The sequence below is a fragment of the Podarcis filfolensis genome (genome assembly GCF_964270895.1).
Source record: "Podarcis filfolensis genome assembly, chromosome: 1".
Lineage (NCBI taxonomy): Eukaryota > Metazoa > Chordata > Lepidosauria > Squamata > Lacertidae > Podarcis > Podarcis filfolensis.
Window position 1 is genome coordinate 15,815,889 of NC_139604.1, and position 17,484 is coordinate 15,833,372.

Sequence of the window (17,484 nt, forward strand, 5' to 3'; positions counted from 1 at the left end):
CCTCTAGAACACAGTATGGACAACATATGGGCTAAAAATGCACCTATGCTGAAACAGTACTCAAGGCTGACCTTCTCCAGCAAATATCACATTTGACATTACCTATCGCTTTCTTCACACTGAGAAGATAGTCCTCTCTCATTTCATCGGAGAGGGCATAGATACTTTCGCTGAGCACTTTCAAATGTTGTGGCACGAGTGCCAAGACATGCTCCAGCCAGGAGTCCTCCATTGGGGCCACGTGTTCCGTATCTATCCCGTGGCGAATGTAATAGTAGTATTTCTGCAAAGTCAGAACATCACAGGAGATGCTATGAAAAAGCAAAGCTATTTCTGGCATTGATGGATGCATGAGTTCCCTCCCAAAATCCCCCCACACACACACACTTTAAACATATGTGAAACATATGTGAATGTGCTGACTACAATTAACCTGTTTGTGCGCAACTGCTTGGTATTTATTTGCAATGGGCTTTCCACTTCCCTTTACTTCCCGTTTCAAACTTATAACCTCTAACACAGAGCCTGTGGAAGGGACTCCAACTCTCTAGCTCAGGCTTCCTCAACCTCGGCCCTCCAGGTGTTTTGAGACTACAATTCCTATCATCCCTGACCACTGGTCCTGCTAGCTAGGGATCATGGGAGTTGTAGGCCAAAAACATCTGGAGGGCCAAGGTTGAGGGAGCCTGCTCTAGCTGCTGGAGATGTGACAGGGATAATGCTCCCCTAAAATATATGTTTGTACAACATCCTACACAGAATATTTTTGAGGAGAAGGTAAGAGAGACGATCTACAAGACTGTACGGAACAATCTTAAATTTGCAGGGGAAAATATCCTTTTGAATTATACACCCAACACATGGAATCTAACAAAGGGACAATATGAATGGACTCTCTGGACTACAGCAAAAAGACTGGTATTGAGGAACTGGAAAAATAAAAATGCAGCTCCCTTTAATGATTGGATTGATAATATGTACAAATTCGCTGCACATGAACAAGTTGTCTACAAACGTAGACTTGCCATGGACAAATTTAACAACATTTGAAATTAATTTTTATACATACCATATTAGGTTAAGGTCTGGTTAACTACAATAACAACTTCCCCCCTTTTGTGTAATGTACACAATATCTTTTTGTTGTTGTTCTGTTTTGTTTTCTACACGGGTACCATTTCTTGTCCCTTCTTTTTGTGTCTTATCCCACTCACAGGTGGCACTATGGTTGAAACCACAGAGCCTCTTCAGCAGTTCAAATCCCCATGACGGGGTGAGCTCCCATTGCTCTGTCCCAGCACCTGCCAACCTAGCAGTTCAAAAGCACACCAGTGCAAGTAGATAATAGGTACCGCTGCAACGGGAAGGTAAACGGCATTTCCGTGCGCTCTGGCACTCGTCACGGTGTCCCATTGCACCAAAAGCGGCTTAGTCATGCTGGCCACGTGACCCAGAAAGCTGTCTGTGGACAAACGCCGGCTCCCTCATCCTGAAAGCGAGATGAGCGCCACAACCCCATAGTCCGCTTTGACTGGACTTTACCATCCAGGGGTCCTCTACCTTTACCTTTTACCTTACTCTGTCCACTTGTAATTTTGTGCTTTTTGTTTTTCAATAAGGAATATAAAATAAACAAAAAAACCCAAGCAGCCCCAGCCAGCATGGCTGAAAGTTTGGAACGATGGGAGTCTGTCCATCCACAAGCCACATGGAGGGGCCATAGGCGCCTTATTTCCCTTCTGAAGTCACTGAAAATCCCCAGGGAGGATCATCAGCAGTGTACGAGTGGACGCCGTTCACCTGAGCCTCTTACCACCTTGCCCTGCCCCATCCCTGCCACAGCTGGGAGCATCACCATTGACGAGAGAGCACCACTGCCTCTCTGGCCCCCAGCATCACTCCCCCAGTCCTAATGTTTCAATCCTGCTTCCCCTCCCCTTGATAATCACTCAAATCAAAGAGTCATTGTCTTGTTTACCAAAATGTCTTTTTCTATGCCCTCTGTTGCCCCAGGTTTCGCTTCTTCTATGGAAAGCTGCTGCTCCTCAGTAAGGTCCGGCTGCCTAATGTAAACAAACATGACAATTCAATCACAATGGTTTTCAAACTCCGGTTGGCAAATCAGTCCTGATCTCAGTTAAGTCAGAAGCAAGGGGATTTGCTTAGCCTCCTGTTGCTGGGCAGGAAGGTCTGTTTTTTCCAACTTTCTCAAAACTGACCCTTTTTCTTTCGGTGGTCATCCTTTTTTTAAAAAAAATATGTATATTTGCACTTTCTGAAAGAGGAAAGAACTTTTCTAAAAAATAAAATTACACAGAAGCTCACATGATGATGTTAACAAGAGCACTTCTGAAATTTTCCCGGTCCTTTTTGCCGCCAGGTTTAGCTTTAGAAGTTGACGGTCCGGCACCCAAATCACTGGCTGGAGGAGGTTCCTGTGCTTTTCGCTTCTGAGCCCTCTGAGCCAGATATTCTCCTAGGGGAGGAAAGGAAGATATTGTGTGGTACCAGCTCAAATCCACATAGAATTGTAGAGTTGGAAGGGATAGCTCAGTCTGTAGAGCATGAGACTCTTAATCTCAGGGCTGTGGGTTCAAGTCCTGTGTTGGGCAAAAGATTCCTGCGTTGCTGAACTAGATGACCCTCGTGGTCCCTTCCAACCATATGATCCTTTGATACAAGAAGCACCTCCCTTTCTTAGCTATGAAGGGATCATCTGATCCAATCCCCTGCAGTGCAGGAATATGCAGCTGTCCCAAACAGGGATCGAACCTTCACCCTTGGCGTTATCAGCACCACGCTCTAAACAACTGAGCTACCCAGCGTGTGACACCAAAGCTCTGCAGAATCAGCTCCTGCCTCTCCCAAAAGGGAGTTAAGAGCCTCTTTCCAAACTGCTATCCATTGCATGAAAATGACAGAAGGTGGGAAAGCGGCAAATCACTTCAAGGTATCCCACAAGAGTCAGATCCTTAAAGAGTCAGCTGCCTGGGGTTATTGATCAGCTGTGGTATCCTATGAATTTGACAAGTAATCTGGGAGATCTAAACGCCCTGAGCCATGCACACCAATTTAGCTGAATGAAATATCTAAATAATAATAATAATAATAATAATAATAATAATAATAATAATTTATTTATACCCCACCCATCTGGCTGAGTTTCCCCAGCCACTCTGGGCGGCTCCCAATCAAGTGTTAAAAACAGTACAGCGTTAAATATTAAAAACTTCCCTGAACTTAAGATGTCTTCTGAATGTCAGGTAGTTGTTTATCTCTTTGACATCTGATGGGAGGGCGTTCCACAGGGCGGGCGCCACCACCAAGAAGGCCCTCTGTCTGGTTCCCTGCAGCCTCACCTCTCACAATGAGGGAACCGCCAGAAGGCCCCTGGCGCTGGATCTCAGTGTCCGGGCTGAACGATGGGGGTGGAGATCAGTTCGAATGCACTGAAGCAAAACTCTGATCCGAAACCTTGCTCAGTCAACAACCGGTGCTTAGCTTAGCACGGGGGTATACTAATCACCTTACCAAAGCAATGTCATAAAGTTATGCCAACATTAGACAAGGCCATCAAGAACAAGGCTATCTGTGCCTACGAGTCCTGATGGCTATACAGTGGTACCTCTGGATGCGAACGGGATCCGTTCCAGAGCCCCGTTCATATCATGAGCAGAACGCAACCCCCGTCTGCGCGGGTCGCGATTCGCCGTGTCTGCGCATGTGCATCACTTCATTCTGAGCGTCAGCACATGCACGAGTGGCGAAACCTGGAAGTAACCCGTTCCGTTACTTACGGGTCACCGCAGGACGCAACCTGAAAATGCTCAACCAGAAGCGTCTGGGAGAGAGAGAGTTAACAGATTCACAATCTCTGGACGGCATCCCTCCGCTCTCCCCAAGGTCAAGAAGAGCTCAGAAAGTTTAAGAACAGAAAGCACAGAGGGGACAACCTCAGATTACAAGACGTAGGAAGGACGTGGATTAATAGGGATGGAAGAGGCTCCCTTAATTGGGAGCACCGCCATTTCTGGGAGACATGTTCTTTGTTCCCTCACTGTGATTATTAAAGTTTCTAACAGGAGTGCCTGGCGTGCTCTGGTCCATGGGGTCACGAAGAGTCGGACATGACTAAATGACTAAACAACAACAACAACAACTGGTAAGACGACTCTTTTTCCTTTGTTCTGCTTATTTACTGCCACGGGGGGGGGGGGGGGGAGGAAGTCAATTCCCTGAAGCCTGACAGCTAGTTCATATACTGTGTGCATATATCAAGTGTGCCCTACATGCAGTCATTTCACAGGCTAGCAGGGTTTACACTGAGGTTGATTCAGTTTTCATTTTGGCCATAAACTAAAAGAGAAATGCAAAAATACAATCCAGTAAATGATCGATAGAGCACCCACATATCTTCCAGGTTATTATAATGGGCAAAAAACAATGCATGCCTAGTGATATAACCATTTTCATCTGTACACAAGCATCCAGCTTTATGCTTACCAGGTGTTACCTCGTTTCTTATCATAAACTCCTCTGGAACATGTGCCTCTTCCTCTCCCCGCAGGTGGAAAGAAGGAGGATTCTGATGCCATATCGGCTTGCAGTTTATCTGAAACATTTAATTTCTCATTTGTAAAAAGATGCCAGCAACTATTTCCTGACAGTCCTTAATGCCATTTGTAAGCCATTTCAAAGAAATTAATTCAACGATATCAGTAAGTAGGCAAATGAAAAATAAAAATTTGCAAATCAAATCCATTTGCAAACAAACATGCAACTAATTCAATTGTCTGGATGACCACTGCATTTTGGACAGGGATGTGCATTCAGATACGCAGTTGCCTTGTCAAACAACACAGGAAAGGATGCAGAGATCTCTCTTGCTGGATGTGTGGATCTCTTTCCCGATCTAGAAATCAGTTTATGGTTACAGTAAGGGATCTGTACTCCTGAAATTGCTGTCCAGCAACTACAAACCTGTATTTGATACTGCTGCACAGGGAAGGGACAATACCAGCAGATGCAAATATCTGCCTTGTGTAGACAAAGGCAGCACTCAGTGCTGATCTCACAGATCTACTCACAGATCTACAGAGCCAGTGTGGTGCAGTGGTTAAGAGTGGTAGACTCGTAATCTGGGGAACCGGGTTCGCGTCTCCACTCCTCCACATGCAGCTGCTGGGTGACCTTGGGCTAGTCACACTTCTTTGAAGTCTCTCAGCCCCACTCACCTCACAGAGTGCTTGTTGGGAGGGAGGGAGGAAGGGAAAGGAGATTGTTAGCCGCTTTGAGACTCCTTAAAGGGAGTGAAAGGTGGGATACCAAATCCAAACTCTTCTTCTTCTTCTACGTGAGTGGTGATCCATGCACAGACAGCCATATGCACAGAGGCAAGGCAGTTGCAGTCCCTGAACTTCCTTTCTAATAGATGTGAATGGTACCTTGCTATCTTTCAATGGAAATGAAAGCCAAAACCATTATGAGTGGTTATGCCATGTATTTCACTACGGGGACGCATGAGTTTTGCTGCTTATGGCTGTATCTGGATCAAAGGCACTGCCATAACCTTCAGTAGAATCAGGGCATTCATAAAGCTCACTGGGAGAATTTGGGCCTGCCAGCATCTTTTGCAGACTAGCCTACCTCACAGGGATGCTGTAAAGATAAAAGGGAAGGGGGCTATGTATACTGCCTTGAGCTCCTTGGGAGAAAGGGAGGGTATAAACGCAATAAACGGAGAAACTATTCAAGATAGATGCTTGTACGCATTTGCTATTCACCAGAATTTTCTCTCCAAAGGCATGCTTAAAAATGTTTAGCAAAGCAAAAATTACCTTATCCACCAGTGGTAAGAATTTTGCTATAGGCTTCTCCAATTTCCCTTTGCTGGGTGGCTTGGGCTGCAAGGTAGTGAAAACAGGAGGCAAAATAAGACATGTATACTTTTAATATGAAACTTTAAAAACGTTTTTACAGCTGCAGTCCTAATCGCATTTACGAGGAGCAAGCCCTGTTTAGGACTGCAGGGCTTGCTTCTGAATAAACATGGCTAAGCTTAGGTTCTTGCTCGTTTATTGCAGTACACTGTCATCTTTTTCCCTCAGCATTCAACAGCTACATGCACACCAGTATATATTTCTCCCATTAACTTTAGCAGAGCATTTGAAAGAAACACATTCAAATGAAGGATGGAAGTGCTGCTGCTGCCTCAGTTTCACTAAAACAAATGAACTTGCACAAGAACTGCGGCTGCATCCATTTCGCACCATTGAAAATGCCCCACAGTCTAAGAGGCAACAGGTGGCACTGTGGTCTAAACTACTTGGGCTTGCCTATCGCAAGGTCGGCAGTTTGAATCCCTGTGAAAGGGTGAGCTCCCGTTGCTCACTCACCTCACAGAGTGTTTGTTGTGAGGGAGGAAGGGAAGAGGAGATTGTTAGCCACTTTGAGACTCCTTAGGGTAGTGATAAAGTGGGATATCAAATCCAAACCTTCTTCTCCTTCTTCTTCTTCTTTGCCTCAGCTCCTGCCAACCTAGCAGTTCAAAAGCACGCCAGTGCAAGTAGATAAATAGGTACCACTGCAGCGGGAAGGTAAACAGCGTTTCTGTGTGCTCTGGCACTCATCATGGTGTCTCGTTGCACCAGAAGCGGTTTAGTCCTGCTGGCCACATGACCCAGAAACCTGTCTGTGGACAAACGCCAGCTCCCTTATCCTGAAAGCAAGATGAGTGCCACAACCCCATAATCGCCTTTGACTGGACTTAACCATCCAGGGGTCCTTTACTCCCTGATTGTTAGGTAAAGGTAAAATGACCCCTGACCATTAGGTCCAGTCGTGACCAATTCTGGTGTTGTGGCGCTCATCTCGCTTTATTGGCCAAGGGAGACGGCGTACAGCTTCCGGGGTCATGTGGCCAGCATGACTAAGCCGCTTCTGGCGAACCAGAGCAGCGCACGGAAACACCGTTTACCTTCCCGCCGGAGTGGTACCTATTTCTCTACTTGCACTTTGATGTGCTTTCGAACTGCTAGGGTGGCAGGAGCTGGGACCAAGCAATGGGAGCTCACCCCGTCGCAGGGATTCAAACCGCCAACCTTCCGATCGGCAAGTCCTAGGCTCTGTGGTTTAACCCACAGAGCCACCCTGATTGTTAGGAGCTACAAATTCACCTTTCTCTGGATTTTGAGCTAACCAACTGAAAGACGACCCAGTCACCAATCAAACCATTATCTCTCAAACTGTTTCACAGACACATCTCCTGGAATCAAAGATGGAAATCTCCAAAATGGTGTAATGGGTGCCTTTCAAAAACAATGCAACACATACCCAAAGCTGCCACCACCACAATGCACAGGGATGCATGCTTGATGTGAGCTGTTTTCCCCATTCAGTTCAGTGGAACAGAATTCCATTGTGCAGTGCATCCTTGTACTGGCAGAACACTTTAGCTGGATACCACCCACAGAAATTTAGCCTCTGAAGCTTTCACATCCTTTAATCTCCATAGCTAAAAAAAAAAAAAAAAGCTTTACCTGTTAAATATTTACACCGTGGGGTGATGTTTACAGGCACCAGAGGAGCATCACTGGACTGGAGCAGAAAATTGTTATAGAAATGCCAAATGAATTATTGGAAATAGCATCCAGCTTCCAACAGCTTTGTTTCCTCAAGGTATAACTTATTCTATACAGTGGTACTTTGGTTCTCAAAAGCCTTGGTTCCCAAACGGCAAAAACCCAGAAGTAAGTGTTCCGGTTTCCAAACCTTTTCTGGAAGCCGAACGTCCAATGCGGCTGTCGGCTATTCTTTCTGGGGCGACTGCACTAATCAAAAGCCACGCCTTGGTTTTCAAACATTTCAGAAGTCAAACAACATTTGTTTTTGCTATTTATTTTGCGTTTTTGTTTTTGAGGCTTTTCTGGTTAATTTGTGGTTGTGACTGTGTGGAACCCAGTTCAGCTACTGACTGACTGACTGACTGACTGACTGTGTCACTGTGGAAATGGATAAAAGCCCCCCATCCAAACAATGACTATCATCAGTGTATGTAAGAGAAAATAATAATTTTAATTTTTATCATCTACAATACTGTCTTATTTATTTTATAGTACAGTACATTGATTATTGCTTTCATTTTATGGATCAATGGTCTCATTAGATAGTTAAATTCATGGTAAATTGCTGTTTTAGGGGTTGTTTTTAAAAGTCTGGAACAGATTAATCCGTTTTGCATTACTTTCTGTGGGAAAGTGTGCCTTGGTTTTGGAACGCTTTGGTTTTGGAATGGACTTCCAGAACGGATTAAGTTTGAGAACCAAGGTACCACTGTATTCTATATTTATGCAATCCATGATTTTGGAAGAAATTATGAGCCGAAGTTTCCTAACTCTGCCCTACCTACCGGTACCTATTTATTTCTTTATTTCCTTATTTATTTTTGCAAAAGAATCTGCTTCCTCTCTTATTGGAAATGCTTCTAGGGAAAAAGCGCTGCCACTTTAAAGATGTTGTGAGAACACCAGCCCTCCCCCCCCCCCCATACAAACTGTCTGCTTAAGTTTATTTTTCAAAAACTAATTTAAAAATTATATGAACAGCTGCAAGGAGGATTACATCCCTTTTAAATGCCTGACTTTGAAGAGCTTGGGCTGCATTTTTGTTTTCCTAGAGGATGTCATCCTGCAATCAACTTTCCGCTAATGAGATGAATATATTAAAGTCTCCTTCAACAAATATGGCTATACCACCTGCTCCTTCCTCAAACAGCACGGATGTTTAAGTAAATGTCAGGAAGGGAGGGGGGAAAGGCATTTCGAAAAAATGAAAGCTTATGCTGTCTATTTGCTTTATACTAAATAGCAAAAAAAAAAAAAAAAAAAGAGAGAGAGTTCCATCAACTTCAGGGGAAAAAACACACAACCTCCTATTCTAGAGTAACAGTAAGTGGCAAGCCTTACTTGTTTAAATAAATTTCTGTAACCAAGCTAGTGAAAGAACGCCCCCTACTGCTGAAAACAATGATGCGCGGATATTTTTGTCCACATGGACACTGGTCCACCACACTGACAGGTCTTGTGCAAAATCATTTCTCTTATCACCTCTCCTTATTTGATTTCTGTGTACATCAGATGTTAATTCCTGACTAACTAATCTCTCTGCCTTACCTTGAGAAACATGTACGGTATACACGATGCATGGTTATTATCTCAGTAGGTCTACAATTTACTTCAAGGTGACATGATCTGGCATAGTCCCAAGATGTTTCAATTTGTTACCTGTCATTCATCAGCACATTAACAACAATTGAAACAGATTACAGTCACAGGACTATTGACCAGGAATTATAAATAGTGTGAAATCTCCAGTTTAATAAATCTGTGGCTAAGACTGAGTTCTACAACTGACTTTTTAAAACAGCACTTTAAAAATCTGCTTTTGCTTTTTTTATAAAGGAGCCTGATTGGGGTAAGTGTTAATATTAGTGCAGCCTCTTTGCATTTTTGTAGACCCAAACTCCTCATGAGCTGAAGAGTTTAAAATTTTGCCTGACAATTTCACCACCCATTGCTAATGACTCTCTCTTCACCTTCAAGCAAGAGTCTCTTGGTAGCTCTGCCAACTTCAGAAATGACAGGAATGTCCGCTTAAGAGGGCCTTCTCTGTAGCAGCCCCTAAATTCTCCTGCAACGTCTGTCATGTGTCAAAAATGCACCTCTTTACCCCTGGCCTTTTGACCATTAAGGTACTGGGACTCACCCCTTCTGTTTTGGTTAATCTACACTGTGCTGCTTTTGCTTGGAATTCTTCTCCTTGTTTTTCCTGGTATATTTAAACTTATTTACTCCTTTTGGATTGCATGATTTGATTGCGTGTAACCTGTCCTGGGACTTAACAGTGAAGGGTGAGTAAGAAATCACTTGAATGAATGAATAAATAAGACCCCGCACCAAGCCAAGCATAGCCCACCCCCCCCCCTCCACATATTGTGGTCTGCCTGCTGTACACTGCCCTTCATCCATAGATCTCAGGGCATAAAAATACAAGATAAAAACACATATGAGCATACTAAGTAATAATAATATCAGTGACCTGCAAACCACTGAGCCTAGGGCTTGCTGATCGGAAGGTTGGCAGTTCGAATCCCCGCGACAGGGTGAGCTCCTGTTGTTCGGTCCCTGCTTCTGCCCACCTAGCAGTTCGAAAGCACACCAGTGCAAGTAGATAAATAGGTACCTCTCCAGCGGGAAGGTAAACGGCGTTTCCGTGCGCTGCTCTGGTTTCACCAGAAGAGGCTTAGTCATGCTGGCCACATGACCCGGAAAAACTGTCTGCGGACAAACATCGGCTCCCTCGGCCAGTAAAGCAAGATGAGCGCCGCAACCCCAGAGTCGTTTGCGACTTGACTTAACTGTCAGGGGTCCTTTACCTTTACCTTTAATATAGACCCTCCAAGTGTCCCTATTTTCCAGTCCCGGATTCATTTAATTAATTTATTTATTGAGTTTATATACCGCCCTATACCCGGAAGTTCTCAGGGCGGTTTACAGAACAAAATCAAAATACAAAACCACAAAATAATCAAAATTAAGAAAAACAAGAGCAGCCCAATAACACACACCCATTTACAAAAGCCGTCCCAATTTCTGATTTGATCCTGGAACGTCCTGCTTTTCCTTATGTCCCTATTTTCATCGGAGAAATGTCGGGTGCTTTGCTCAGAGCGGAAGGGAATGAGTTTGCCTGGGGGATAGTGAGCAGGGCACGGGGAGAAAAGCTAGTTGCGAAGTTCAAGAGAGAGACACCGAAAAGTAGCCAAGTTTTTAAAAAAACTTTTAAATGACAAGCGGTGCCTCCTTTTTGTGGCTCTTGGAGATTACGCGCGAGCAATGATCCTGCTAGCCAGGATCGACATTGTGATTTTTGGGGGGAGGCGAAGCAGCACTGAGGGGAAAGAGGGAAAGCTGAACTGTAACTAAAAGACACACAAACAATCACACAAAAAATACTTTTCCATCCCTCACCTGCTCGCTACTCATGGCTGGCTAGCCAGCTGCTTGCCCCTACGCTGAATACAACGGGAGTGGGTGTTTTTTGGAAGGGATGAGGGGGCGCCTCCCGCTCATCCGCGCGTCTCCCTCCTCTCGGTTCCCCTGCGGGGATGTTGTGCTGAGCAGGGAAACCCCGTCGCCTAGCAACGCCTCCGACTCAAACCGCGCTTTCCCCCCTTTCTTTCCTTCGGGAGCGAATGAGAGGGCGGAATCTCAACATTCCAGTCGCCGAAGCAGCGAACCCGAAGTTCCCATTGGCTCAGAGGGAGAGAGGGGCGTGTCCCCCCGCCCCAGGAGTGAAAGTTCTGCGAAGACAAAGAGCTGCCCCGCTTTTGCTTTTGTAAAAACAACCACCACGAGTTGGACTCCAACTCCCATTAGCGCTCTGGGTCAGACTGGGTGATGGGAGTTGTTGGGCTGGTCATCTTGGGCGGACGCCGGATTGTTGTCTTCCAAAGCAAGGACTCTGTTCCGAACTTAAAAATTGGAAAACAAAAGAGGCAAATCTCAAGGCAAATACAGTGGTACCTCGGGTTAAGTACTTAATTCGTTCCGGAAACTGTTCTTAACCTGAAGCACCATTTTAGCTAATGGGGCCTCCCGCTGCTGCCGTGCCACCGGAGCACGATTTCTGTTCTCATCCTGAAGCAAAGTTCTTAACCCGAGGTACTATTTCTGGGTTAGCGGAGTCTGTAACCTGAAGCATGTGTAACCCGAGGTAAGGTAAAGGTAAAGGGACCCCTGACCATTAGGTCCAGTCGTGACTGACTCTGGGGTTGCGGCACTCATCTCGCTTTATTGGCCGAGGGAGCCGGCGTACAGCTTCCGGGTCATGTGGCCAGCATGACTAAGCCACTTCTGGCGAACCAGAGCTTTTCATGGAAATGCCGTTTACCTTCCCTATTTATCTACTTGCACTTTGACGTGCTTTTGAACTGCTAGGTTGGCAGGAGCAGGGACTGAACAACGGGAGCTCACCCCGCCCTGGGGATTCGAACCACCGACCTTCTGATGGGCAAGTCCTAGGCTCTGTGGTTTAACCCACAGCGCCACCCGCATCCCTAACCCGAGGTACCACTGTATAAAAAAAGTAGTATAAACACCGACAACTGGGAAACACTGGCCTGCAAGCGCTCCAGCTGCAGAACAGCCTTTAGCAAAAGGCATTGTAGGCTTTGAAGACACTTGAACTCAGGACAAGAGGGAGAAACGTGCTAAGAGGAAGGCACGCTTGGCGAACCCTCCCCGTGATCAACTGCCACCTGAAAACCTTTGTCCCCACTGTGGAAGGATGTGTGGGTCCAGAATTGGCCTCCACAGTCACTTACAGACTCACTGTTAAAACCATGTTTATGGAAGACAATCTTACTTGGCTACAAGAAGTCCCCACAGCCTGCCAGGAATAACAAAAACGCAGTTAATATTTTGCCTGGCATAGAGACTGCTCACGTGCTAGAAGAGAGTGCAGCAAACACACCCCTAAGCTAAACAACTAGAATTCTACTAAGTGGGAGGGGGGTCTAAAAGCTGCAACAAGATGTTGCAGTTTCTCACCACTAAGGGAAATACAACAATTGAATACATTGTAAGAGAACCCACACAAGTGACGCTGACACAAAACCCCACACATACACTAAGCAGAAGAATAGAAGCATTGCCACCCCTGACTCCAGCTCACTCACCATTCCCCTTTCCCCCTCATTCTCCCTTTTCTTCCTAATCTAACACTAATGCAGGCTTCCTCAACTTTGGCCCTCCAGATGTTTTGTGACTACAATTGCCATCATCCCTGACCCACTAGCTAGGGATCATGGGAGTTGTAGGTCAAAAACAACTGGAGGGTCAATTATGTTACAAAATGAATATGGATTTTGAATTTGATGTTTGTAATTCTTTTTCAGTTTAAAAAAACATCTGGAGGGCAGAGGTTGAGGAAGCCTGCACTAATGCCTCACAACAAATGAAGCTGATCTGTCGGAAACGCAACTTTAAAAAAGAGACAATTTTTGTAAACTAAGAACTCTTTAACAACTATATATATATATATATATATATATATATATACATAATGTTGCAATATGTTCAGTGTGTCAGCCAGCCATGACTCCCCCACTCCACCCCCACAAGCTACTCCATTCCAGAAATCGCTCGCTTTCCACTCCGAGTAGAACTTATTTCTAAATAAACATGACTAACGAATATTTATGACTGAAGGACTGCAATGCCAAAGCTAATGTGAGGAAAGCTCTGCATGATTGTCCCTGGAACTTCACACACCAGCCCTTAGAGGCATTGGTGAGTGTAAATACTGTTATGTACTGAAGTTCTCACCCTGGGCCAGCAGGGGGTTACTGTAGATAGTTATGCAAATGAAGGATCGAAAGTGACGTTCAGTGATTGGATAGTTTTAGAAAATGGCAAGTGTTACATTGTTCTGGAGCTCTATATAAGCAGGCTGCCTGAGCTCCTCAGATCAGTTCTGTTCCAGCTTACAAATAAAGAGCTGCTTTGGAAGAATCGCTGTGTTGTCTGATATGTTCGCCCACGACTTAACAAATACCACATCCCAAGCTTTTAAAGAAAAGATTCCAACAGCCTACAGGGACACGGGTGGCATTGTGGGTTAAACCACAGAGCCTAGGACTTACCGATCAGAAGGACTTGCGATCAGAAGATCGCAAATCCCCGCGATGGGGTGAGCTCCCGTTGCTCAGTCCCTGCTCCTGCCAACCTAGCAGTTCAAAAGCACGTCAAAGTGCAAGTAGATAAATAGGTACCGCTCCGGCAGGAAGGTAAACGGCGTTTCCATGCGCTGCTCTGGTTCACCAGAAGCGGCTTAGTCATGCTGGCCACATGACCCGGAAGCTGTAGGCCGGCTCCCTCGGCCAATAAAGCGAGATGAGCGCCACAACCCCAGAGTTGGCCACGACTGGACCTAATGGTCAGGGGTCCCTTTACCTTTACCTTTAATATAGACCCTCCAAAGTGTCCCTATTTTCCAGTCCCGAATTCATTTATTTAATTTATTTATTGAGTTTATATACCGCCCTATACCTGGAAGTTCTCAGGGCAGAAGTTCTTTACCTTTACCTTCCAACAGCCTTGCATCATTCCTGAGCTTTAGCTGGGGTTGAGGGGCATCTTAGTCCAACAATAGCTGCTGGGCTGCCCCTGCCCATAGGTTACCGAGTGACTAGCAAATATGTTCCTCTTCATCCACCATGAACCCTGGGGTGCCACAGGGTTCTGTCTTGGGCCCGGTCTTATTCAACATCTTTATCAACGACTTGGATGATGGACTCAAGGGCATCCTGATCAAATTTGCAGATGACACCAAACTGGGAGGGGTGGCTAACACCCCAGAGGACAGGATCACACTTCAAAACGACCTTGACAGATTAGAGAACTGGGCCAAAACAAACAAGATGAATTTTAACAGGGAGAAATGTAAAGTATTGCACTTGGACAAAAAAAATGAGAGGCACAAATACAAGATGGGTGACACCTGGCTTGAGAGCAGTACATGTGAAAAGGATCTAGGAGTCTTGGTTGACCACAAACTTGACATGAGCCAACAGTGTGACACGGCAGCTAAAAAAGCCAATGCAATTCTGGGCTGCATCAATAGGAGTATAGCATCTAGATCAAGGGAAGTAATAGTGCCACTGTATTCTGCTCTGGTCAGACCTCACCTGGAGTACTGTGTCCAGTTCTGGGCACCACAGTTCAAGAAGGACACTGACAAACTGGAACGTGTCCAGAGGAGGGCAACCAAAATGGTCAAAGGCCTGGAAACGATGCCTTATGAGGAATGGCTAAGGGAGCTGGGCATGTTTAGCCTGGAGAAGAGGAGGTTAAGGGGTGATATGATAGCCATGTTCAAATATATAAAAGGATGTCACACAGAGGAGGGAGAAAGGTTGTTTTCTGCTGCTCCAGAGAAGCGGACATGGAGCAATGGATCCAAACGACAAGAAAGAAGATCCCACCTAAACATTAGGAAGAACTTCCTGACAGTAAGAGCTGTTCGACAGTGGAATTTGCTGCCAAGGAGTGTGGTGGAGTCTCCTTCTTTGGAGGTCTTTAAGCAGAGGCTTGACAACCATATGTCAGGAGTGCTCTGATGGTGTTTCCTGCTTGGCAGGGGGTTGGACTCAATGGCCCTTGTGGTCTCTTCCAACTCTATGATTCTATGATTCTATGATTCTATGTTTTTGTTGTTTAGTCGTGTCCGACTCTTTGTGACCCCATGGACCAGAGCACACCAGGCACTCCTGTCTTCCATTGCCTCCCGCAGTTTGGTCAAACTCATGCTGGTAGCTTCGAGAACACTGTCCAACCATCTCGTCCTCTGTCATCCCCTTCTCCTTGTGCCCTCAATCTTTCCCAACATCAGGGTCTTTTCCAGGGAGTCTTCTCTTCTCATGAGGTGGCCAAAGTATTGGAGCCTCAGCTTCACGATCTGTCCTTCCAGTGAGCACTCAGGGCTGATTTCCTTCAGAATGGATAGGTCTGATCTTCTTGAAGACTAGCAAATATAACTAATAATAAACACCATCCCTGAAACATCACAAAACACACACATGCACACACCACCCAGCCATAAAACCTTCCCACAGCTTCTGGTTTTTTATTAGGAGTTGTAGTTAAAGCTATGGTTTTCCCAGTAGTGATGTATAGAAGTGAGAGCTGGACCATAAAGAAGGCTGATCGCCGAAGAATTAATGCTTTTGAATTATGGTGCTGGAGGAGACTTTTGAGAGTCCCATGGACTGCAAGAAGATCAAAAGATTTTTTATGTATGCGACAACAGCCGCACGGATGTTAGTAGCCTAGAGATGGAAAGAAGACGAAGTCCCTATTAGAGAAGAATGGCAAACTAAGCAGCTGGATTATGCCAAAATGGCAAAACTGACCAGAAGGCTCTGGAACCAAGAAGACCAAAACTTCAATAAAGAATGAGGGGGAAATGTATAACTTATCTAGGAGACCACTGTAAGCAGATGAAAACATTAGCAGGATTGCAGTAACACTTGTAATGTAGCAAATATTACAGACAAAATGGATTATGGATTATGAAATAATATGCAGTTAAAAAGGTTGACAATAGGACCCAGGGAGGGGAAGGTGGGAAGTCCAGAGATTTGAAGAAATCTCTAAATATGGGTATGTATTTTGTATTGTTATAATTCTGTATTTGTAAAACCAAATTAAAAAAAACCTCAAAAAACTCAAAAACCTTTCCACAGCTTGAGACAGCCACCATTTAAACCATCTGATTACAGACAATTAGAAGTTGCAAAGTATATTTGCATACGGAAAGGTCCTTTGAACTGTGAAATGTGAAAGTGCCAGTGGTACTTCATTTTAGATTAAAAGTGAGAGCTTTTTATGTCTCCCAGAGTGTAGAATCAAGATCTTGTATGCTTTACCACCTGTTAGTAGTACTCACTAACTGGGTAGTCAACAAGGGGATATGATGGCTATTCTCAATTTATCAAGAGTAAAAAGGCTGTGTGAGCTTGTCTATGCTTCCTTAATCACCACCAGTAAAAAGGTAAAGGAAAAGGACCCCTGGACGGTTACCGTATTTTTTGCTCTATAAGACTCACTTTTTCCCTCCTAAAAAGTAAGGGGAAATGTGTGTGCATCTTATGGAGTGAATGCAGGCTGCGCAGCTATCCCAGAAGCCAGAACAGCAAGAGGGATTGCTGCTTTCACTGTGCAGCGATCCCTCTTGCTGTTCTGGCTTCTGAGATTCAGAATATTTTTTTTCTTGTTTTCCTCCTCCCAAAACTAGGTGCGTCTTGTGGTCTGGTGCGTCTTATGGAGCGAAAAATACGGTAAGTCCAGTCAAAGGTAACTATGGGATTGCGGCGCTCATCTTGCTTTCAAGCCGAGGGAGCCGGCGTTCGTCCACAGGCAGCTTTCCGGGTCATGTGGCCAGCATGAATAAACCGCCTCTGGCGCAACAGAACACCGTGACGGAAACCATGGTGCCCAGAAATGCCGTTTACCTTCCCGCTGCAGCGGTACCTATTTATCTACTTGCACTGGCATGCTTTCGAACTGCTAGGTTGCCAGGAGCTGGGACAGAGCAACAGGAGCACACCCCGTCGCAGGGATTTGAACCACTGATTTCTGATTGGCAAGCCCAAGAGGCTCAGTGGTTTAGACCACAGTGCCACCTATATCCCAGTACGGAAACCCGTAGCCCTAAGTTTCCAAGGAAAGGTTGCGCATATTAAAGGGATACTAGGGAAACTACCTCACTTGCCCTGTTCTCAGACATTTGGGTTGTTTTTTAATACAGCTTTTTCCATCTCTTGCACTGGGGATTCAAATAGGTGTTGACTCATCATTACAGTGCAAGCAAAATCAGAAAGTTTTTCTAATAGGGAAGAATTGGAACTCTTGTTATGATTAAGTG

General features: G+C 45.2%; 1 protein-coding gene and 1 long non-coding RNA gene across 2 annotated transcripts in view; one reads left to right on the top strand and one right to left on the bottom strand.

The window, feature by feature from the left end:
- Positions 1-11,212, bottom strand: part of DNAH7 (dynein axonemal heavy chain 7) — a 149,559-nt gene extending 138,347 nt beyond the window's left edge. The window contains exons 1-6 of the mRNA XM_083625443.1: positions 11,028-11,212; positions 5,838-5,903; positions 4,504-4,612; positions 2,326-2,476; positions 1,979-2,063; positions 103-283 (exon numbers count right to left, since the gene is read on the bottom strand). Of these exons, the coding sequence (XP_083481569.1) occupies positions 103-283; positions 1,979-2,063; positions 2,326-2,476; positions 4,504-4,612; positions 5,838-5,903; positions 11,028-11,042 (607 nt within the window). The 5' untranslated portion in view covers positions 11,043-11,212. The remainder of the gene's footprint in view (positions 1-102; positions 284-1,978; positions 2,064-2,325; positions 2,477-4,503; positions 4,613-5,837; positions 5,904-11,027) is intronic.
- LOC310743423 overlaps positions 1-17,484 on the top strand; it is a 126,992-nt gene that overhangs the window by 76,248 nt on the left and 33,260 nt on the right. The gene's annotated exons all lie outside the window — the stretch shown is intronic.